Genomic DNA, 23,606 nt, shown 5'->3' with positions numbered 1-23,606 from the left:
CCATCCTGACTTGAAAATATATTGTTGTTTTTTCACTGTTTCTGACTCAAAGCTCTAAGGGCCTTCTGGATCAATCTATAGTCGTAGGCTGCAACAGTTCAAGAGGACCGCTCAGCCCCACTTTCTGAAGGGCAACTAGGGACTGGCAATAAATGCTGGCTAGCCAGCGATGCCCATGTCCCATGAGTGATTTTTTTTTCAAAAGAGTTTGGTTTGAACTAAATGCCTGATATGGTGGTGTAAGAATTTACTTTTCTGAATCCAGGCAGCAGGATGAACCTACCTGACCTTGGTCAAGGACAGAGTTCTGAGAAGATTTGTAGCTCAGGTTGAGGTTCTGGATGTAGGTTTGCTCGCTGAGCTGGAAGGTTTGTTTTCAGACGTTTCATCAGCATACTAGGTAAACTCTTCATTGAGCCTCCAAATGAAGCACTGATGGTGTAGCCCGCTTTCTATTACATGTTTGAGTTTCCTAGGGTGGTTAATGTCATTACCTGTGGTGACATAATATCCGATGGAGATGTCATTTTCTGTTCTTTTTCTCAGGAAGTGGTAAATGGGATACAAGTCAATATGTTTGTTGATCGAGTTCTGGCTGGAATGCTGTGCTTCTAGGAATTCTTGTGTGTCTTCTTTTGGCTCATCCTAGGATGGATGTATTGTCCCTGTGGAAATGGCATCCTTCATCCATATGTACGGATACTAGTGAGAGTGGGCATGTCATTTTTTTGACTGCTTGATGTTCATGCGTCCTGGTGGCTAGTTTTCTGCCAGTTTGTCCAATGTAGTATTTGTTACAGTACTTGCACGGTATTTTGTAAATGACATTAGTTTTGCTTGCCTCTGTAGGGTCTTTCAAGTTCATTAGCTGCTGTTTTAGTCTGTTAGGTTTGTGGGCTACCATGATGCCAAGGGAGCTGAGAAGTGTGGCAGTCATGTCTGATATGTCTTTGATGTGGGGGAGAGTGGCTAGGGTTTCTGGGTGTGTTTTGTCTGCTTGTTTGGGTTTGTTGCTTAGAAATCAGCAGACTGTGTTCATCTGGTGCCCATTCTTTTTGAATACACTGGTCAGGGACAGTTTATACACATGCATAGTGATGGCCTTGTTGGATCCTTGTCAGTCAGTGAAAGCCTGTTAGCATCTACTTGAAAAATTTCAGAGATGCAAACCCAAAGAAAAGATAAGGATATCAACTTAATGGGAGAGACAGTGCTTTCTCCATACATCAATTCTTCAAGTTGAAAGGTATTCAATCAATATTTTAGGAGACTAAAGGTTTGGGGATGGGGAGGGTGCTGGACTTTGTTTTCTCAATGCTTCTATTTTGATTCAATGAAACAAATAGAACAAGGCATGGGGTTCTGCTGAGAACTAGAATCTAAATTAATAAAATTCAAAGCTGGCAATCTCTTGATTGTTGCCAGAGTGTGTATCAAATCTGCCGAGTGTCAGATCAGAGTTGAAAGAATGGCTTAAGGTTGTTTGGGGAGCAAGAGCTTTGACTCATTGGGTACTGGCACTAGTACTAAGAGTGTCTGGGTCAGCCTTCTGGTGAATCGAGTAGTCAGCACTTCAGACTGATACATTTGGTGTGGGTGTGTGATGACAAGACTCCAGCCATGGAAACTTTGCAAACCATAAACATCAAAGTCATACAACAATGCAGCATATTGTGTATATTGAGTAGGTTGTAATAAAAAGGGATAGAGAATTGAATGTTTATAGCGCACCAGAGAATAAACTCAAATCCAAGAAAGTTTCAGGATGTATTCAGCAGGAGAGGTGACGATATAGTATCTTTTGAATTTCCAAAGTATCCTGTAACAGCACTAGCCTTTTGTCTTTAACTTCCTGATTTTCCTGTCTATGAAGACATGTAAGTTGAAATTAATTTCTCTCTCTATCTTCTGTTCTTAATGTTTTTCCAACCCTCTGGTTTATCACTAATATTGACTACATTGTATGTTATTTTTCTTTCAACTTAACGTTATCCTTTAATGCCTTTGGTTTAACCATGATTGGTTTGTCCCCTTCCTAAGATATTCCCTCTTCTCTGGGGGATATCTTTGCTGTGAATCATATGAACTATTTTCTTGAATTGCCATTGCTCATCAACCAACTTTTCTGCTAAACTCCTTCTGCAATCCACTCCAGCCAACTCTGCCCTATCCCTGTTTAATTAAATGTCTTTAACTTTAGTACAGTTGGTTCTGACCAAGGTTTCTCACTCTGAAACTGAATATTAGATTCTATTATTTTATAAAACCAAGAGAACTGTAGATGTTGGAATTCTGCAGAAAAAAACAAATGCTGGAAAATCTCAGCAAGTCTGGTAGCATCTGTGGAGAGAAATCAGTTAATGTTAAAGTTGACTTGGTTTCTGAGGAAGGCTCACTGGGCCTGGAATGTTGATTCTGATTTCTCAGTCCCAGTCCTGTTGAACTTTTCCAGCAATTCTTGTTTTTTTTTCTATTATTTTATAGTCACTCTTAAGGCATCCTTTTACTCTGGTTTAATTTATTAAACGTGCCTCATTGCACGTTACCAGGTCCAGTATAGCTTGTTCCCTGTTTAAATCCAGTTTTAGGAAACTGTCTTGAATATAAACTCTCTTCCTCGTGGCTGCCTCTGCCAAGTTGAATTTCCTAATTGACATGAAGGTTAATTTCACCCACAGCTGATGTACTGTCTTAGAGTTGTACAGCATGGAAATAGACCCTTTGGTCTAACTTGTCCATGCCACCTAGATATTCTACACTAATCTAGTCCCGTTTGCCAGCATTTGGCCCATATCCCAGTAAATGCTTCCTATTCATGTACCTATTTGGATGGCTGTTGTAATTGTACCAGCCTCCTCCCCCACCTCTGTTAGCTCATTCCATACGTACCATCCTCTGCGTGAAAAGTTGTCATTTAGGCCCCTTTTAAATATTTCCCCTTTCACCTTAAACCTGTCATCTAGTTTTGGACACCCCTACCCTGGGGAAAAGACCTTTTGCTAGTCAACCTATCCACTCTCCTCATGATCTTGTAAAACTTCTGTTATCCTCTAGTTCCTTTACATGCTGTCATTATCTCATGTATTCTCTGTTCTGTAGTTAGACTACTGATAGAGTGCCTATGAGTTGCTCCCACAACTGTTGTTGTCCTCTTGTTATTTCTTACTTTCATTCATTGGATCCATCATTTCTTACTATCATACCTATTTCATCTTTTATGAACAACACTACCTTATCACTATTTCCATCTGCTTGTCCTTTCAAAATGTTATAAATCCCTGAACATTCAGTTCATGGCTTTGATCTCTCAGTAAGTATGTATTTATTATATCTCTAAGATCATACCTATTGACTTTTAGTTTTGCTATAAATTTATTTTTTATGTACCTGATTACTGCATCTTTTTATATAAAGAGCTATCAGTTTTGCCTTTTTATCATATTTCTCCCTTTTGACCCAATTTGCTGCTGCTTAAAATTTTATAGACCATGTCCTTTCCTGTCCCACTTTGGGTACCATTAACTAAATAGCTGTGTTGCAATGCAATCGTGTCCTTTTGCTTTGTAAGCCTACATGTCTCCTCTCCATAACCTTTCCAATTCCTTCATTGAGGAAGTGGGAAGCCTCTCCTCAGCCCACTCCGATATTTGCAGTCATCTGGCTTCTAGATGGCAACAACGGTGTATAGATTTCCTAATCTGGATAACTCAGTTAGATAATCAAAGTTTGTGAATTTTGGCTGCCCAGTTGTTGTCATCTTCAATGTGTAATTTTCCTCCCCCTTTTTTTCAACCACTTTTTGTTCTGGGACCTTTTGAATCAGGATTTTCAAAGGTGCCAGGATGAAAGTGGAAAACTAAATTGAAGAGCCCATCAATATTTGTTTGCAGTGGTTGAAAGCTTGTTACAGAATTTTTGCTTTTACTTTACAGCTGCTCTCCATATATACCAGTGCACGTATTTGTCTTAGGGGTGGCTCGGTGGCTCAGTGGTTAGCACCGCTGCCTCTCAGCACCGGGGTACCAGGTTCGATTCCAGCCTCGGGTGACTGTCTGTCTGTGTGGAGTTTGCATATTCTCCCCGTGTCTGTGAGGGTTTCCGCCAGGTGCTCTGGTTTCCTCCCCCAGTCCAAAGATGTGCACGTTAGGTGAATTGGCTGTGCTAAATTGTCTAGTGTTAGGTGCATTAGTCAGATGGAAATGGGTCTCTGTGGGTTGCTTTTCAGAGGATCAGTGTGGACTGGTTGGGCCAAAGGGCCTGTTTCCACACTGTAGGGAATCTAATCTACAAGCAGTAACTACAAAGGCCTTTGCTTTCCAAAGGAAGCCATCACCAAAGCACCACACAGTTTCATGCTATGTAACTACTATTCCATCCACCCTCGCCCCGAGTTCCTGGCAATGCTTGAAGCTCCATACTAAATGTGCAGTTATGAGTCTAATGCAGTACATTCTTCTATAACATGACAAGTCTCGTTCCTCTGCAGCCTCATGCTATAGAAAATTACAGTATGGAAAACCTCTGTAGACAATTGCACTAATAGAAAATCGCTATACCTATTCAGTAGAACATTCACATTATCCAAACAGCGTACCCAATTTGTTGATTGCGTTATAACCAACTCGCGTTGACAAAACATGCGTTATATCAGAACGACCTGTATTGACATTGAGCACCAGTATGTTGTAATAAAATGGATCATTGGCTTCTACCTCAATTATACCTTTGATACTAAATCTTAGATACTGTTACGAATTTTCTACATCAGGTATTTCCATGACACAAGATACTCAAATTGTGGCAGTTAACAACATTGTTAAAAAGTGGGTTGAGACTGTGTAAATGGGGTTTAACCCAGACAAGCAAGATGAGATTTTCAGTCAGTCTGGTTTGGATTTAAGCCCACATGCCAGAGGCTCAAGGATTTTGGTAGCCAGCTAAGTCTCTTGTCCTTAAATTTGGGCCAAGAATGTGTTGAAGGCTTCTTTTTGTGAACTGCTTTTCACTGACATGAGTAGAAAGAATTTGACACTCCTTATGACCTGGTTTTGTATAGACTTGTGCCAAAATAAAGATGGCCATACCTTATGTGATACAATATTCAGGGTATGTAGGAATGGTGCTGGGTACCTAACATTGCGTGTTTTCTGCTGATGAACCTGAATATTCAGGCCAAATTTGAATTTTCTTGTTGAATATGAATGAAATATACCTTAAAAGCTTGCCCCATTCCAAATTTATAAGAGTTGGCGGTCGATGTGTTGTTTTTGGCTAGAGAATTCTTATTGCTGGAAGACAATGTGAAAAGTTATTTTCCAGTATTAATTTATAACAGTCAGAAAAATGGAACTAAAATATTATGTTTCTGAATTTAAGACCTTTTTATATCTTGGTCCATTAATTTCCCTTCTCGCTATATGCTTCTGTCTCCAAACCCGTTTCTTTTATTCTCTGGGCCACCAAGGTTGCTGATTTTCCCCATCCAAAAGCAACCTGAAGAAACCTTGCTGTGTAGACGTTGGCTGCTCCATATGCCTCTAAAACAAAAATGACTACACTTCAATCACAACTTGTTTGCTGTAAAGTCTTTTGACATCTCCATAGGATATGAAATGTACATGTGTGCATTTTTTCTAACAAACTTAATCCAACTTTGATACACTGAGAGGCGACACGTAGACCAGAAATGATGACCAAAATTGCAACCACCAGAACATCTTAAAAGCACTTAATTGTAAATGTCAGTTTAGCTTAGTTGGCAGTACTCTGGATTCTGAGTCATTTAAGTTGTGTGGGGAAGTTCAGCTCTGGGACTCGAGCACATTAATGTTGGCTGACACGTATACAGTACAAAGGGAGCATGACACTTTTGCACGTGTCATATTTTATCGTGGGACAAGGAAGTGAGTCTGTTTAAGTGAGTAGATTTCTTCTGGAGGACTGGCTAACATGCCTTTTTCCTCAACATTCCTCATATAGTGACTAATCAGACATCTCTTTGCTGTTTGGGAGATTCTGGTATATGCAAATTGAATGTTGTTTTGCTGACACAAATAAAATAAAATGGTTTCAAATATATGTGGCTGATTATGAAGCACTTTAATACACCCTTGTACTGTATGCCAATGTAAGCTCCTTTACTTGTATTTTTTATTCACCATTTTCTTTTAAGGGGAGGGGCTGGTAAAATCAGGTGAATGAGCAGGTCATTCACGTATGGGCGCATGTGACTGCAGGGTGAGCTTGAGATAGATATATATCTAAAAGAAATTATGCATTATTTTGTCTGACCTAATCATTTAATTTAAATCTCAATTCCTGCTCAGTCCACCCTCACCCACCCACTCAATTACAACGGCTACCACTACCACCACCACCATGACCACCAGTTCCATCTGGAGATTGGTAAACCTCAGTTTGACAGATGAGCACCTGAAGGTACAAGCACTGAAGGGAGAAGAAGGTGCATAGGGATTAGGATTAACTTTGGTTACCCTTTGAAGTGGTTGAAGTGCTGGACCAAGATGAAAATGTAGGAAGACAACCATTCTAAAGGGTGTGTAAACGCAAGGTATATCAATGAGGCATACCTTAAGGTGGGAACTGTTGAAGTGCAGACCTCTAAGATTTGAGGAAGCTAAAATTGGTGAAAGGTGGTGGATGGGAAGCCAGTTATGAGGCAATTTAGAATAATAAAATCCAGAGGTAACAAAAGTATGGGAGCAAGATCTAGCAGCAGATGGGTTGTTATAGCTATGGAGTTAGGTGATTTTGTGAATTGGAAATAGGCAGTATTGTGTTAAAGAGCATAAGGACAAGAGGTCAAAGTGGATCAGCAGGCTGAGGTTCTGACCAGTCTGATCCTACCTGAATCAGTGGTAAGGATAAGGATGATGCCAGGGTTGAAGTTACAGTTTGTGATAGAGACTAAAGGTTATAGAATTGTTCTTTCCAATACTTCACAGAAGGCTATTATTGTTACCCAAGACTGAGTATCAGTTAGTCTGATGAATAGAAGTATAGAAATCAGGTCAGCAGCATGGCAATGGTGGGTCTCTTATGTTGCAAGTCCACATATTAAACATTTTGTAACTGTCTCCAATCTTCACAATCCTGTCAATAGTCCATTATCTCAATTCATCAAATTCACGTTTCTTTAAAGACTGTGAGCATCTGATAGTTTTTTTTTGCAGCTGTGTTTTTCATTTGTTGAACTCTTAGGTTCTAAGATAGGAACAGGAACATAGGAATGTGTATGTGACAGCAAGGGTGAGATGTCAGTGGGATCATTCGCATGTAAGAGTGAAAGAGGGACCCAATAGAGCATGAGGGTTGTGAGCAGGAGAAGGTGATACACACAGGACACCTCTTGCTGCCTTCACCTCTACAAGGTACAACCAGGGAAAGCAGTCAATGACCCAAAACTGGGTGAGAGCCACCTACCTTTAGATGTCACTGAGAACATATCAGAGATGTTGGAAGCACTCCTGGGATGTAATCACTGAAACCATAGAATCAGAGAGCTGTACAGCATTGAAACAGACCCTTCAATCCAACTCATCCATGCCGACCAGATATCCTAAATTAATCTAATCCCATTTGCCAGCATTTAGCCCATAGACCTCGTAACCCTTCTTAAGAGACTGTACGGCAAGGTGTGGGAACCCCTTGCCAGTTGACCCTCAAAGTGGCCATGGCAGTCAACATTTTCAATGCCAACACATAACATATCACAGATTGTTGGACACAGGCCCGTAAAGGAGGTAACCAGTGTCCTCTTTGTCATGTGAATAAATTAATCAACTGCTCCATTAATTAGGACAGCTATATTCCAAAGGTATTGAGCTCTGAGCCTTTGCTTGTCTCCATGGAGTTCAACTCTGAAGGAAAAACCAGTAGCATGTGCGAACGACACATCCTGGTCCAACTTCATAAACCTCAAAGTGGAGTTTCTGTGCAATTGTACATTCATTTTTATGTATTCCTGGATTAATTCTGGTCTCCTTCCTATCGGAAAGATGTTGTGGAACTTGAAAGGGTTCAGAAAAGATTTACAAGGATGTTGCCAGGGTTGAAAGATTTGAGCTATGGGGAGAGACTGAACAGGCTGGGGCTGTTTTCCCTGGAGCGTCGGAAGCTGATGGGTGACCTTTATAGAGGTTTACAAAATTGAGGGACAAAGTCTTTTTCCTGAGGTTGGGGGAGTCCAGAACTAGAGGGCATAGGTTTAGGGTGAGAGGGGAAAGATATAAAAGAGACCTAAGGGGCAACTTTTTCACACACCGGGTGGTACGTGTATGGATTGAGCTGCCAGAGGAAGTGGTGGAGGCTGGTACAATTGCAACAATTGGATGGGTACATGAATAGGAAGGATTTGGAGGGATATAGGCCGGATGCTGGCATGTGGGACTAGATTGGGTTGGCATATTTGTTCGGCCTGGACGGTTGGACCGAAGGGTCTGTTTCCATGCTGTACATCTCTATGACTATAAGTAGAATTTGTGAATCAAGGCCTTTGAGTGTGTAACTTGTCTGTGATCATCAAGAATTTTGATGTCTGAATTCGTTGCCCTGGGAGCTCTCATAGTTCATGCAATTTGTATTTTCTCACCTCCTAAAGTTATTTGAAGCCCAGCCTATATTGATGGTAGGATCCCGCATGACTGCTTGTGAGTCCTGTGCATACCATCAGCTTTTTAAATGTTTTAGTAGAATTGTGAGAGCCGTCTCAATTGTAAGTTCCACTGGTGGAAACCGAACTTCATAAAATGCTAACTCACTGTGGGGCTGTTCTTTTCTCTGTGAACAAGGGTTTTCTTAGCTGCACCATGATTGGGGAGAGATTGAAACATGGGATTTAACAAAACTTACAAAGCCATTTACAAAGACAATAAGTACGATTAGCAAGTTGGTAATTTATTGAGCAATTCATTGTATTCTGTTGCTTCTATAAATTTTACGTGGTTTCAATTACTTATGTGCTACATTGTGGATTCAAATTCATTAGCCAACTTCACTTTATGGCTGGTTTTGAACTGCTTGTGTAGCTGTAAATTTCAGACAATTGATACGTTAGCATAGATTATTAGCAATAGACTTTTTAAAAAATGGAAGATGGAGGTTTTTGAAAATAATAGTTTGTATACTTAACGGAAGTATAAACATTAGTGGGTTCACTGTAATTGGCATTAAATTCTGTGCTGAAAAGTGCAGGCCGAAAGCTGGGCTGGATTGAGTAAGTGCGGCTCTGACTAAAACATGGTGTACTGTGAACTATCCAGTGTATAAAGGTGAAAATAAATTAACATGGAATGGGAAAGAGACACATTGAATTCCATATCAAAAGTGATTGCACTTGAGCAAAAGATACAGGATTCTTTTTTTCCAACTAGTTACATAGAAAGTTCATAGAATCATGAATTTAGCAGCATAGGATGAGACTGTGTGTATTATTAAACCTTTTTTGTTAGTGTTGGCTGTTCAGCTGAACCTCTAATCCAATTTGTAAACCATCACTTAGCAGTATTTTATATTCCTTTTTAAATACACATCCACTTATTTTCAGTTTTGTAGGCTTTACTTGAATAATCTCTCATTACTTTGCCCTAATCTTAACATGACTGTACTAGCTTTGCTGAAATCTGGTGTCTGGAATTAAATGTTAAGTTGCAATTTGTGAAGGTTGATTAAATGTTAAACTGCATCTCAGAAGATTAAGTTGAAGACCTTGCTGTGACCTTATTAGAGATAGTGTGCCTATATTGTGGTGCAGTATTGGACATCCTAATTTTGAAATGATATTGCAGCATTAGTAAGAGCTCAGAGGAAGACCAAGACCTCCGGTTTCTCCAAAATGTTTGGTCTGAGAGTTGAGAGACTCATGAAGCTGCAGTTGTTTTCATTGGAGAAGAGAATATTGAGAGAAGGGATGACTTATTGAAATACTCATAAAATAAATAATGTAAGTATAAGCAAGCTATTTAGCTTGGACTGTGTTTACAGGACCAGAGGAAACAATAACAGAAAGGCAAGATGAGTGGTTTCTTTCCTATTGAGCTGTTAATAGTGTGTTTATTAAACCTTTATTTAGGATTGACTAATTTTTTTTTGGAAAAGCAAGATATTCATTGGTCATGGCCGATTCCTCCAAGATAAATTCTTGGACTTTCAGCCATTGGGAAATACAGTGCTTCCCCAAATGAAATCTGGCTTAATTTTCAATCTTTTGTATCATTTGCAATATTGTTAAAAGTGGTCTCGATCTTGGACTTGTGTTGATTGATTTATCACCAGTTTGAAAAAGAACACCTGTGCAAAAAGCTGAAGGTTTCCTATTCTATCCTCAGGTGTAGTACTATTTATGCTTCCCTTTCTTCCAAACATCTCAGTTATGAGAAGGCATAGCCCCTCAAACCTGCTGTGCTGCTTGATCAGTCATGGCTGATCTGATTGTAACTTCTGCTTTCCTGTCTTATCCCATAGTCTTTGACTTAGTTATTCATGAATCAATCTAACTCTGCTTTGAATATGCTCATTGACCCTGCCTACACTGTTTTCTGGAGAAGAGAGTTACGTTGAATGTGCAACAACCCAATGAGAAAAAGAAACATCTACTTTTGCCTTCATAAGATACAGTCTAAAAAATGTATCTCCTAGTCCCAAAAGGGAAAACATTCTATCACTTCCCATGTTAAAGCTTATTTCATAGTCTCCTGTAAGCTATCTGGCTCTTAGCAGAATATATTTGTTTGCTCCTTAGGTATGGCCAGAACTGTCTTATTCAGTTTGAAGATTTTGCCAACACCAATGCATTTCGTCTTTTGAACAAGTACCGCAACAAATACTGTACCTTCAACGATGATATCCAGGGTATGTGCATTTGTTTTCAATTTGACTTGCCAATTCCATATAGCCAATGACATTTCTTAAAGGATAATTAGTGGGTCCTGTTAAATCCCATCAAGTACCAACTTATCAGGTTAGTTTTTAGAATGCATATCAGACAGTTGTCACATGCTCCTGTTCAGTGTTTGTTTGATGAACTTGCTTTGAGTCAGCATTTGAATTACTGAAGTTTCAAGATTTCTACCAATTATGTCAGTTTAAAATACATGATTTAAAGTGATGTTGATTTAATTTATAATGTTTTAAGTTGAATAATAAAATTTGATTTCTGAAGAAGAGAACAGTTAGTAAAGAAACCTTACAGCTTGGAAAGTCGGCACATCTTCAACCTGATTCCTATGTAATTGTACTGATTTGATCGATTTGAAATGGCGAATTAAGCAGACTTAGTTTACAGCTGCATGAATTTTTAAAAGATTTTTAGATCAATAAGACCTTCTGTACAGAATATATGTCACTCATTTCATTTAGCATGTTTGCCTACTTGGATTCTGTTTTCCACATCATTGTGCTGAGCAGTGTTTTTTTTAAAAAAAAGTCCAAATGTACATTTAGCTTTAATGTTTGACTACTTTCAGTTATGGAGCAAATCATAACGTCAGAAGTCCCCAAGAATGTGCTTCATTAACACTTTACAGTAAGGTGCAGTTTTTCAATGATCCATAGCTGTGTCAATGCTGGTTTAAACTAATTCAGCAGAGGGATGGGAACTGAAATTGTAGTTAAAGTATACGGGAGGATGAGTGTAGTGAAGTCAGAACTAAGAGTTCAAGATCGCAAGAAGGCAGTGGCAAGCAAAATGTTGGTTTGAAATGTCTACTTCAACACCAGGAGCATCTGGAATAAGGTGGGTCAACTTGCATCATGGGTCGGTACCTTGGATTTCGATATTGTGGCCATTTCAGAGACATGGGTAGAACAGAGATAGGAAAGGTTATTGCAGGTTCCAGGATTTAGATGTTTCAGTAAGAACAGAGAAAATGGTTATATAAAATAAAGGGGTGGTGTGGCACTGTTAGTCAAGGACAGTATTACGGTTGCAGAAAAGACGTTTGAGGAGTTCTCTACTGTGGTAGCATGGGCTGAGATTAGAAACCGGAAAGGCTAGGTTATCCTGTTGGGAATTTTTGACAGGTCTCCAAATAGTTCCAGAGGTGTAGAGGCTAGGATAGCAAAGATGATCCTCAATGGGAGCAAGAGTGACAGAGTAGTTTGTTATGGGTTCTTTAACTTTCCAAATATTGACTGGGAATACTATAGTTCAAGTACTTTAGATGGGTCAGTTTTTGTCCAATGTATTCAGGAGGGTTTTCTGACTCCATATGTAGACAGGCCAACAAGGGGTGAGACCACATTACATTTGGTACTGGATAATGAACGGGGCCAGGTGTTAGATGAACACTTTGGTGACAGTGACCACAATTTGATTATGTTTATTTTAGTGATGGAAAGAGATAGGTATATACTACAGGACAAGAGTTATAGCTGGGGGAAAGGCAATAATGATGTGATGAGGCAAGATTTAGGATGCATAGGATGAGGAAGGAAACTCTAGGGGATGGGTACAATTGTAATATGGAATTTATTCAAGAACCAGTAGGATGAGATGTGATGGCTCAGTTAGGGTGCTTGAGAGTTTCAGGTTATCTAGGAAGGGCCTAAAGAGAGGGAGCTATGAAGAGCCAGAAGGGGACATGAGAAGTTATTGATGGATAGGATCAAGGAAAACCCTAAGTCTTTCTATAGCTATGTCAGGAATAAAAGAACGACTAGAGTAAGATCAGGGCCAGTCGAGCATAGCAGTGAAATGTTATGCGTGGAGTCAGAGGAGATGGGGAAGTGCTAAATGAATACTTTTTGTCAGTATTCACACTCAAGAAGACAATATGGTTGAGGAGAATACTGAGATACAAGCTATTAAACTGGATGGGGTTGAAGTGCATAAAGAGGAGTTGTTAGCAATTCTGGAAAGTGTAAAGGTAAGTCCCTTGGGCTGGATGGGCTTTATCCTAGGATTCTCTGGGAAGCTAGGGAGGAGATTGCAGAACCTTTAGCTTTTGATCTTTGTCGTCATTGTCTACAGGGCTAGTACCAGACGACTGGATGATAGCAAATGTTGTTCCCTTGTTCAAGAAGGGGAGTAGAGACAACCCTATAAATTATAGACCACTGAGCCTTATTTCAGTTGAGGGTAAAGTGTTGGAAAGGGTTATAAGAGAGGATTTATAATCCTCGAGAGGAATAAGTTGATTAGGGAGAGTCAATATGGTATCGTGAAGGGTAGGTTATGGCTCACAAACCTTTTTGAGTTCTTTGAAAAGGTCACTAAAAGGTGGATAAGGGTAAAGCAGTTGATGAGGTGTATATGGATTTCAGTAAGGCATTTGAAAAGATTCCCCGCGGTAGGCTATTGCACAAAATATGGAGGCATGGGATTGAGGGTTATTTAGCTGTTTGGATCAGATATTGGTAGCTGAAAGAAGGTAGAGGATGGTAGTTGATGGGAAATATTCATCCTGGAGTTCAGTTACTAGTGGCGTACAGCAAGGATCTGTTTTGGTCCACTGTTGGTCATATTTATATAACTGACCTGGATGAGGGCATAGAAGGATGGGTTAGTAAATTTGCAGCTGATGCTAAGGTTGGTAGAATTGTGGATAATGACAAAAATGTAGGTTACAGAGAGAACTAGATAAGCTGCAGAGTTGGGCTGAGAGGTGGCAAATGGAGTTTAATGCAGAAAAGTATGAGGTGATTCACTTTGGAAGGAGTAACAGGAAAGCAGAGTATTGGGCTAATGGTAAGATTCTTGGTAATGTAGATGAGCAGAGGGATCTCTGTGTCCAAGTACACAGATCCTTGAAAGTTTGCCTCCAGGTTGATAAGGTTGTTAAGAAGGCAAAAGAAATGTTTGCTTTTATTGGTAGAGGGATTGAGTTTCGGAACTATGAGGTCATGCTGCAGCTGTACAAAACCCTGGTGCGGCCACATTTGGAGTATTGTGCGCACTTCTGGCCTGGGAAAGTCTTACGATGAAAGGCTGAGGCACTTGAAGCTCTTTTTGTTAGAGAGAAGGAGGTTGAGAGGCGACTTAACTGAGATATACAAGATAATCAAAGGGCAAAATAGGTTGGACAGGGAGAGCCTTTTTCCTTGGATGGTGATGGCTGGCATGAGAAGACATAGCTTTAAATTGAGGTGCGATAGATATCTGACAGACATCAGAGGTAGTTTCTTTATTGAGAATAGTAGGGGCATGGAACGTACTGCCTGCAACATTAGTAGACTTGCCAACTTTAAGGGCATTTAAATAGTCATTGGTTAGGCATCTGGATGAGAATGGGATATTGTCAGTTAGATGGGCTACAGATTTGGTTCCACAGGTTGGCACAACATCGAGGGCCGAAGGGCCTGTACTGCGCTGTTATGTTCTATGCTGGGATAATCAATAAGAGTTTGTTTGTTTGCTTTGCTTGTTGTGATTAGTATATTACTGGATGTTACAGATATACCACTGTGGCCACATTTGAAGGATTCTAATGGTGATCAAATTGCTTCAATTTCCAAAGAATTGCATTTATTGTTACGTCAAAAAACAAAGTAAATCAGGCACTATGTTCATACACATCAATTAAAAACAAATGTGTACTTTAAGGTAGGGGAGGAGATCACTTGTTTCTTTGATATTAGTTTAATTTCCATAAGGAAGTCCTCACTAGACACATTTGCACAGCGGAATACTTTTGACCCTGTGGAAGGTGAGGGGAGGTGTCTGCTGGTTGTTAAACTAAAGCTGACTTTGTTGTTGAGTGCAAATGCTGTTGAGGCTTTTGAAAGGAGAAATAGTGGTATGTAGTAAAGTGAAGAGATTTAATTAAATTTAGATAAAGCTCTTTCCTTAAAATCCAGAGTACCATATAAAGAATGAGTTATACTCTGTAAAAAGGAAAGAAACACAAAATTAGCTATGTAACTTTAAATTTAGCTACAAGGCTGGTTGCACCTTAAGGCAGCATTTGACCAAGCATGCATCCAGGAGCTTCTGTAAAACTGGAGTTAATGGGAATTGGAGAGAGTTGGGTGGAGTTATACCTAACACAATGGAAGATTGGCTGTAGTTGTTGGAGGTCAATGATATTAGTCATCTGTGATCCTCAGGGTAAGGTCCCAGGCTGAGCCATCTTCAGCTACTCCAACAATGTCCTTTCCTCCAACTTAAGGTAGAAGTGAAGAGGTTCACTGGTTGCACAATGTTCAGCCATTTGTGATGACTCCAATTCTTAATTGGCCTCCATTCAAATGCAGTAAGAGCTGGACAATGTCCACGCTTGAATGACAAGTAAAAATAACATCATACCATATCCACGGGTAATCACAATCTGAAACAAAAGGGAATCTAATTGTCTGTCCTCAATTTTAATTTTATTACAATTGGTGAAGACCCCCTAATCATGTCTTGAGGTTGCCATTGAATAGTAAATGAACTGGACCAACCATGTAAACACTGTGGCGAGTGACTTGCCTCCTGTCACCAAAGTGCAAGTTGGGGATGTGATAGAATACTTTCCGCTAGGCTGGATGAGGGTAGTTCCAACAACACTTGAGAAGTTCAATGCCACCTAGCTCAAAACAGTTGACATGACTGGCACCCAATCCACCACCTTTAACTTTCAGTCCCTTCATCACCACTGACAGTAGTATGTACTACCACAAGATACTCCCCATCCCGAGCTGGAAATATGTCGCTGTTCTTGGGTCAAAATTGTGGAATTCCTTCCCTACGGATCTACCCACAACACGGAATACTGTGATTCAAGAAGGTAGCCCATCACCACCTTCTCGAGGGCATTTTGGGATGAGCAATAAATGTTGCTAGACAGTGATTCCCACATCCTGTGAGTGAACATAAAACAATGGCATTTCGGAGCTTTTATATGTCAATTTTTTTTTAAAAATGCAAGTTTTGTTCACTTATGCAAAATAGAAACATAAGTCTTATCTGTCTAATGGAAACTTTAAGGGAAGTTGCTTTTTGTTATTTTGATTCTTTCTCCTGACAGTAATACGGGAGAAGGTGAGGACTGCAGATGCTGGAGATCAGAGCTGAAAATGTGTTGCTGGAAAAGCGCAGCAGGTCAGGCAGCATTCAAGGAGCAGGAGAATCAACGTTTCGGGCATGAGCCCTTCTTCAGGAAGATCCTGAAGGTAATGAAGGGCTTCCCGAAGAAGGGCTCATGCCCAAAACGTCTATTCTCCTGCTCCTTGGATGCTGCCTGACCTGCTGCGCTTTTCCAGCAACACATTTTCAGCCCTGACAGTAATATGTTAACATTTGAAACAGTCTTCGAGACAGAAACTTTCCAAATCTCTCTTTTTGCTAGCGATATTTTCTTGTTGCATCTTTTTGTCTCTTGCTTTGGGAAATGCATATTGAAATTTACCTTGATCTTTAATAGCTGTATATGTGCATAATCACCTGATTCAGTCGTAGTCGTTCATTGTAACAAAAACAATGAGTGTGAATACAGTAGTCATTGTACTGTGTGTAAGAAAAACTCAGCTGCGAATACTATTAACATTGCTTGTTATTTTAATCTGCATTGGCTCTTTTGGTATGAAATTTGACAACCAAAGATTATTAGTTTATCTGGAGAGATGATTAGAACAGATTCATGGGGCTTAGGGCCCAGTTCTGTTCCTATGATGGTCAGGTATTTATTGTCATCCAATGCAATACACTGCCTAGTTTGGCTAAATTTCTTTTGCGTTAGTTTGATTTTGCGTGTTTATCCTGAAATCTTAATATTGGCTATAACCATGCTAGATTCATTGTTACTTTCTACTCTTCTCAAAATTTAATTTACTTAAACGTATCTAACAATCATTCCTTTCAGGTATGTCATTGTCATTGTCTCAAACAGGTTGTCATATATATATGCTATCTGCAAGGTAGTTGCTTTTAGTCATATATCATCTCTGCTGTCTTTTTAAAAATTCTGTGAAAGGACTGTCGTTCACTAGAGTTTTCTGTGGCATTGACCTGTATCCAAGCAGGTCGAACCTTATTCATTACTGTGAAGTGAGCATTTTGAACAACAAGTTATATATAGCTGTTTAAAGTAGATGGATTATTTTCGATGAAGTAGTCCCTTTGCAAATGGAATTTCAACTGCACTTGCAATAAATGCAGAAGTTTGCTTGCAGGCTTCTTGGATGTATGTTCCTTGGATTGATCCTTTCATTATGGGCGGCATGGTGGCTCAGTGGTTAGCACTGCTACCTCTCAGTGCCAGAGACCCGGGTTCAATTCCGCCTTGGGCAACTGTCTATGTGGAGTTTGCATATTCTCCCCCTGTCTGCATGGGTTTCCTCCGGGTGCTCCGGTTTCCTCCCACAGCCCAAAAATGTGCAGGTTAAGTGAATTGGCCATGCTAGTGTTAGATGAAGGGATAGGTGTGGGGGTGTGGGTCTGGGTGGGTTGCTTTGCGAAGGGCCGGTGTGGACTTGTTGGGCCGAAGGGCCTGTTTCCACACTGCAAGTAATCTAATCTAGTGTACACCAACAGTTATAGGAGTTTCACCTTTTGCAAGAGTGAAGTTGTAAATGTTTTGTTTTTGTTAACTGCTGATACTTTTGCAAGCTTTTACGCAAAATTTCTTATTCTTAGTGTCTTGCTTTAAAGTTTTTCTTTCAGTGCTAAAGCTCACTGCCATTTTCCACACATGATGATTGTGCTGTTACCTCCTCTCAAACTAAATTGGAACTGACCAACAGGTATTGTATTAGGATTGCATAACAAGTACATTAGATGTACAGGACAGAAAAAATCCATTCATTCCAACTAACCCATGCTGATATTTGTACTCCACATGATCCTTCTTTGTCCCTTTATCAGCTAGCTACTAGCATAATGACATCTAACCTCACCAACACTATCAGAAGGTGTTTTTCACATGAGGTTATGCACCAATCAGCCCATTGGTTTTCTGAGCAAAGAAAATAATCTCCTGTGCCTATTTTACCTGGCACTGCTGATTTATCTTGTGGTCAACGTTATTAATATTTTCTAGGTATATGGATCTACATTCATTCATTTAAAGAGACATTTGTGTCCCTGTGCATCCTTTTTTTTAGCAAATAAACTTGCATAGTACATCGACTTTTGGATGCTTCAGTTACTGCTTGTTGTACTGGTGATTAGAGACAATCTAGCAGAGTTCTCTTCCATAAGAATGTAAGCTTGAGAAGGGCAGTCACTTGAGCCTGCTTTGCCATTCAGTAAAGTGGCAATTTTACTCCCTCCGTTTCACCTTGCTGTGTGATCACCACATCCCTCTAATTCCCTTAGAATTATAATTGGTCAACAGCTAATCACCCACTTTTTTTTTCTCTAGGAGAGAATTTCAGATTTCCAAACCTTTTTGAATGAAATGTTTCTGCTGTCAGTTCTCAAAGTTGAAATGTTAGCTTAGCAGCTCAGGAAAACTGTATCTAGTTTTGTAAAGTCCCGTAAGAATTTTACATGTTTCAATTAGATCACCTCCCCTTGTCTAAACTGGAGGAAATATAAGTCCAGTCCAATCCACTCAATCTCTCTCTCTCTCTTTTTGGACAATCCACAATTGAGGAATCATAGATGTTTACTTTAGTAGCAGGCTGACTCAATCAACTTGGTCGGGATTAGTGCTGCCCATTTCATCAATTTAGTCCTTTCAGTAGAGGTCATTCAAAAAAGAATCTGGTATATTTGTGACACTCTCTTCATTAAACTTTGCTTCCTTTAAAGTAGGTAATTTTGTTTAAATTTCAAGTTTGGGCTGTAAAATTTGATGTCCTATTTACATACAGTTTGAGATGCTTTAAAACCTCACGTTTCGGAGCATAGGATTTATTTAAACATTGGCGATAGCACTTAGATCTTTCTTTGCTTAAAATATAAGTCATTTCTGACTGGTGTCAAATTTGTGTTCCTGCTTCCTTTTTTGGATATCCAATGGCCTTGTCAAAATTGAAAGGGAATATATGTTTTGTTAACACTCCATTTCAGCATACGTCATTGTATTTGATGATTTCATGCCCTTCTAGTAGGTTAGTGCAATGTATATTTGTATATGTTTATACATTCAAGAAAATGAAAAATCATAAATTTTATCTACAGAAGTAAAAATGGAATTTAGTAATGCAAAGAAACTTCTCAATTCATCATGTCATTCAGAAAGGCTTCTTTAAATAGATCACTTAGCTCAGGGTTGTTCTATATAGATATATTCTCCATGTTGTAAAATTATAGGGTGGTGACTATTTTCTCTGGTAATGTAATTTGTAGCATGACTGGTATTGGAAGTTTGAAGTGCATGTTCATTTTTTTCTGAAAGTACTTTGATATTGCCTTTAGTTTTGGTGATAGTATAATTTAATTTGAATTATAATTTGATGTATATTTACTTTATACCACTAATTATTAATAGACCTGATACATTTTAATTTTCAGGATCTCAATAAATATTAATGTCTGTGTTCCTCACTATATAAAAAGATAATATACTAGCTCCTTGAAAGTAGAGTTGCAGGTAGATAGGATAATGGCGGTGTTTGGTATGCTTTCCTTTATTGCTCAGTGTATTGAATGTAGGAGTTGGGAGGTCATGTTGTGGCTGTACAGAATGTTGGTTAGGCCACTTTTTGGAATATTGCGTGCAGTTCTGGCCTCCTTCCTATTGGAATGATGTTGTGAAACTTGAAAGGGTTCAGAAAAGATTTACGAAGATGTTGCCAGGGCTGGAGGATTTGAGCTATAGGGAGAGGCTGAACAGGCTGGGGCTATTTACCCTGGAATATCGGAGGCTGAGGGGTGACCTTATCGAGGTTTACAAAATTATGAGAGGCATGGAAAGGATAAATGGACAAAGTCTTTTCCTGGGGTGGGGAGAGTCCAGAACTAGAGGGTATAGGTTTAGGATGAGAGAGAAAAGATAGAAAAGAGACCTAAGGGGCAGCTTTTTCACGCAGAGGGTGGTACCTGTATGGAATAAGCTATCAGAGGAAGTGGTGGAGGCTAGTACAATTACCACATTTAAAAGGCGTCTGGCTGACTTTATGAATAGGAAGGGTTTGGAGGGATTTGGCATGGTGCTGGCAAGCGGGACTAGATTGAGTTGGGATATCTGGTTGGCATGGACCATTTGGACCGAAGGCTGTGTTTCCATGCTGGACATCTGACTCTATGACTTTGAGAAAGCCTAATAATATGCAGAATAGAAACTCCAGTATAAATTTAAAGATAATTCTGTAATTTGTTTTAAAATGTTCTCATGTGCTGAAATTAATTGCATGCATTTCCAAAGATAAGTTGCAAGGAAGCAATTTGTATTGTAAATTCATAAAATCTTTTACAAATATCAATCATACCAGATGAAGAAAAGCACAGCAAAACCTAGATTAAATAAAACAAAGTATTGCCCTTAGAATTGCGAAAAACTTTTATGACCATCTATTAAATAGTTTTTCCTCCCAGTAAGTGCGTGGTGGTGTTGTAGCATTCATGAACTGTGTGGTAATTACCACTGATGTGTGTATTCAGGAGAGTCCTGCACAGTCATTTGTTGCATGTGACCTTCAAGAATAATTTCTTATTTCATTTTATGTCAAAGAACATTACTTGTAAAAAGTAAATATTTCACTGTCCTCCGAGACCGTCTCCTTTCATTTTCAGTCCAATCATCGTCATCACCCCTACCTCACTTTGCAAACCCCCCTCATTGCAAACTTTGCTCCAACTACAGTCCCTTCTTCTTTACATAGGTCTTGAATGTGTCATCCAAAGTTCAAATCCATCTCTCCCACAGCTCCGTACCTAAGTTTCTGCCTTGCAATAGTAACAATATCACCTGACCCAAATTCAAAAATGACATCTATCAATGATCATTTGCCTTATCTCTTTTTGACCTCTGTCATGTTGTGCTCTTGAGGAAGGCCATCAGTTTTTAAGACTAAATTCACATTCATTTATTAACTGAGGTAATCATATTAAAGACTTTGTTTTAAACTCTTTACAGTCTAGGAACATAACAAATCAAGTACCACTAACTTAATGCTACATTTCATAAGACTTTATTATTTAAATCTACAAATTTCAACAAGGCACTCCCTATTCTATATATTTCCCCTGCATGTCCCACTAAACTTTCCAAGATCTTGATTCCTTCACTACTTATTACTTGAAGTAAGGATGCCACAGCTCTTGAGAATTCTCCGTTTCTCAGTCTGAACTTTGATTTCCAGAGATTTCCCCCTTTGTGATGATTCTACCACCATCATCATCCATTAGGTTTGTCAGGTAAAGTTAGAGTTATACAGCACAGAAACAGATCCTCCAGTCCAACCAGACCCTGCTGACCATGCTCCCAAACTAAACTAGTCCACCTGCCTGCACTTGGACCATAATCCCTCAAAACATTTCTTCTTCAAGTATTTATCCTAGTGTCTTTTAAACTTTAACTGTTCCTGCATCCACCACTTCCTCTGGAAGTTCATTCCATACACTAACTGCTGTGTACAAAAAAAAGTCTCTCATGTCTTTTTAAAATCTTCCTCTTCTTTTTCTCGAAAACAAAAACATGCCCTCTAGTCTCGAAATCCCCAACTAGAGGGAAAAGACATTTGCCATTCACTTTAAACTATGCTCATTGTTTTATCAACATCTGTAAGGTCACCTCTCAACATCCTATGTTCTAGGTAGATCTGATAAGTTTGTTTCCTCATGCTCTTGGATGTTTTATTCCAAGCATGAGCCCCATTCTCAATTCCAGCTTAGTGATTTCTGATCAGGAGCAAAATGTCTCGTGGCCTCTATACACCTTGTTTTGGCTGCTGGCATGTAGACCACTGTCTTCTCCCTGTCTTCCAAGCTGACTGATGGCAGATTTCTGAGAGAAAGGAAATCTACATCCCTGCTGTCTTCACAGCAACATGCAGCTGGTCTAAGTCAAGTTTTCCATTAATTAATTGAAAAGAATGCTGCAGATTTTGGAAATCTGGGGAAAAAAACAAAATCCTGAGGAGAAAGAGGTCAGCAGCTCAGGCAGCATCTGTAGAGAGAGAGCAGAGTTGACATTCTGAATCTGTGACCTCATCAGAACAGTTCTGTTTCACAGAATTCGTATGATGCAGAAGGAGACTATTCAGCCCATCAGGTCTACACCAACTGCTTGACCGTTTTGACTTGGTGGCAATCTCCTGTCTTTTCTTTGTAAACTTGACATGGCATGAAGGTTTGATTAATCTCCCATACCAGCTTCTGGAAGCCCAAAAAGTAGAAAGCTGAGTTTGAAGTATTAGCCTTTGCTTGGATGAACTGAGAAGGTGACCTTTGAACATTTCCAGATGTATGAGTGTGCAACAATGTATTGTGAAAGCCTTTAAGTAATCTGGCCAGTTTTGATTTCTTTAATTTATCCCTTTAACTGGATTTGTTCATCTGTTTGTCTTTTGTTAAAAGCAAACGTTTCAAGTCTAAACCATACATATTGGTAAGATTAACAGTGTAATTAAACAACAAGATAAACTTATGTATTTAATAGATTGTTGAGTCTTTGGTCAAGATACAAAACTGACACCTGGAATTAATTATTTGCAAAGTCTGGCTAGGAACCATTCAACTAACTGTTGGATGTCTTCAATGTTTTTAATTTGATTGTGTTGTGAATACAAAGGTAGAAGCACTGATTTGATTTGGCAATCTGTGTCATAACAACACTCCATGCTCCATTCTCATCCAAGTGAATATATATTGAAATAATTGTGGCCTGAACATTCATCACTATGGTATTCTACTAGTTACATGTTGCCATTCCTGAAAATGACCCCTTATCCCATTTATCTTCAAGTAATTAGCTAATCCCATGTTCGTGCTAATATACAACCTCCAACACATGGGCTATTGTCTTGGTAAATAGTCTAATGTGTGGTAGCCTAACACATACTTTCTGAAAATCCAATATACTACATATAGCATTATATTTGGAATTCGCTGCAGAAATGGCTCCAGTTGAGAACACGTGCAATTACCCACAGTTAGGTGTGTCAGTAGGCACTGCCATTTCTAAATGTTCAACTATTACATTCTTAATAATAGATTCTAACATTTTGCCAATTATAGAACTTTTGCTAATTGTCCTGTAGATATGTTTTTGTCTTTTTAAATAAAGGTGTTACATTGGTAATTTTCTAATCCTCAAGAGCTTGTAGAGTCTGAGGATTCTGGAATGATTTCTACCATTGCTCCACTATCTGTGCAACAGTATATTTTTGGAAGAAAGATGTCCTGCCTCCGAGATTTACTAACCAATCAAACGACTGGCAGCTCTTTAGCCCCAGCAGTGTCACCAGGAGTGATGGCCACTGGGACTGCAGCAAGCTTGCCCTGGGACAGCAATATAGTGGAGTAGGCAAGTGGGAGAGTCCACTTTAACCCCCTAGCCACGCCCATCCCAATGAACCTCAGGGTGCTCCTTCAAAGGAGCCATCTGAGCCTTTGGGGATGGTAGCATCTTTACCGAGCAGCCTTCCTCCTCCTTCCCATTTGATGTACTGTTGTCTGTCCCACTGCTGTGACAGGAGGAAACCATTAATTGGTGATTAATTAAAAAATAATTCAAACCTTCACTAATTTTCAGATATTAATTTAACCCCTATTGAAGTTG

The 23,606-nt window shown here is 39.3% G+C and overlaps 1 protein-coding gene across 1 annotated transcript in view; it reads left to right on the top strand.

Annotated features, from left to right (window-relative positions):
• The window catches only part of me1 (malic enzyme 1, NADP(+)-dependent, cytosolic), a 425,357-nt gene that overhangs the window by 274,427 nt on the left and 127,324 nt on the right, over nucleotides 1–23,606 (top strand). The window contains exon 7 of the mRNA XM_060850027.1: nucleotides 10,760–10,869. Coding sequence (XP_060706010.1) covers nucleotides 10,760–10,869 — 110 coding nt within the window. The remainder of the gene's footprint in view (nucleotides 1–10,759; nucleotides 10,870–23,606) is intronic.

Source organism: Hemiscyllium ocellatum, chromosome 3, assembly GCF_020745735.1.
Source record: "Hemiscyllium ocellatum isolate sHemOce1 chromosome 3, sHemOce1.pat.X.cur, whole genome shotgun sequence".
Lineage (NCBI taxonomy): Eukaryota > Metazoa > Chordata > Chondrichthyes > Orectolobiformes > Hemiscylliidae > Hemiscyllium > Hemiscyllium ocellatum.
The sequence above is the reverse complement of the archived record's forward strand: the minus strand, read 5'-3'. Positions and strand labels throughout refer to the sequence as shown.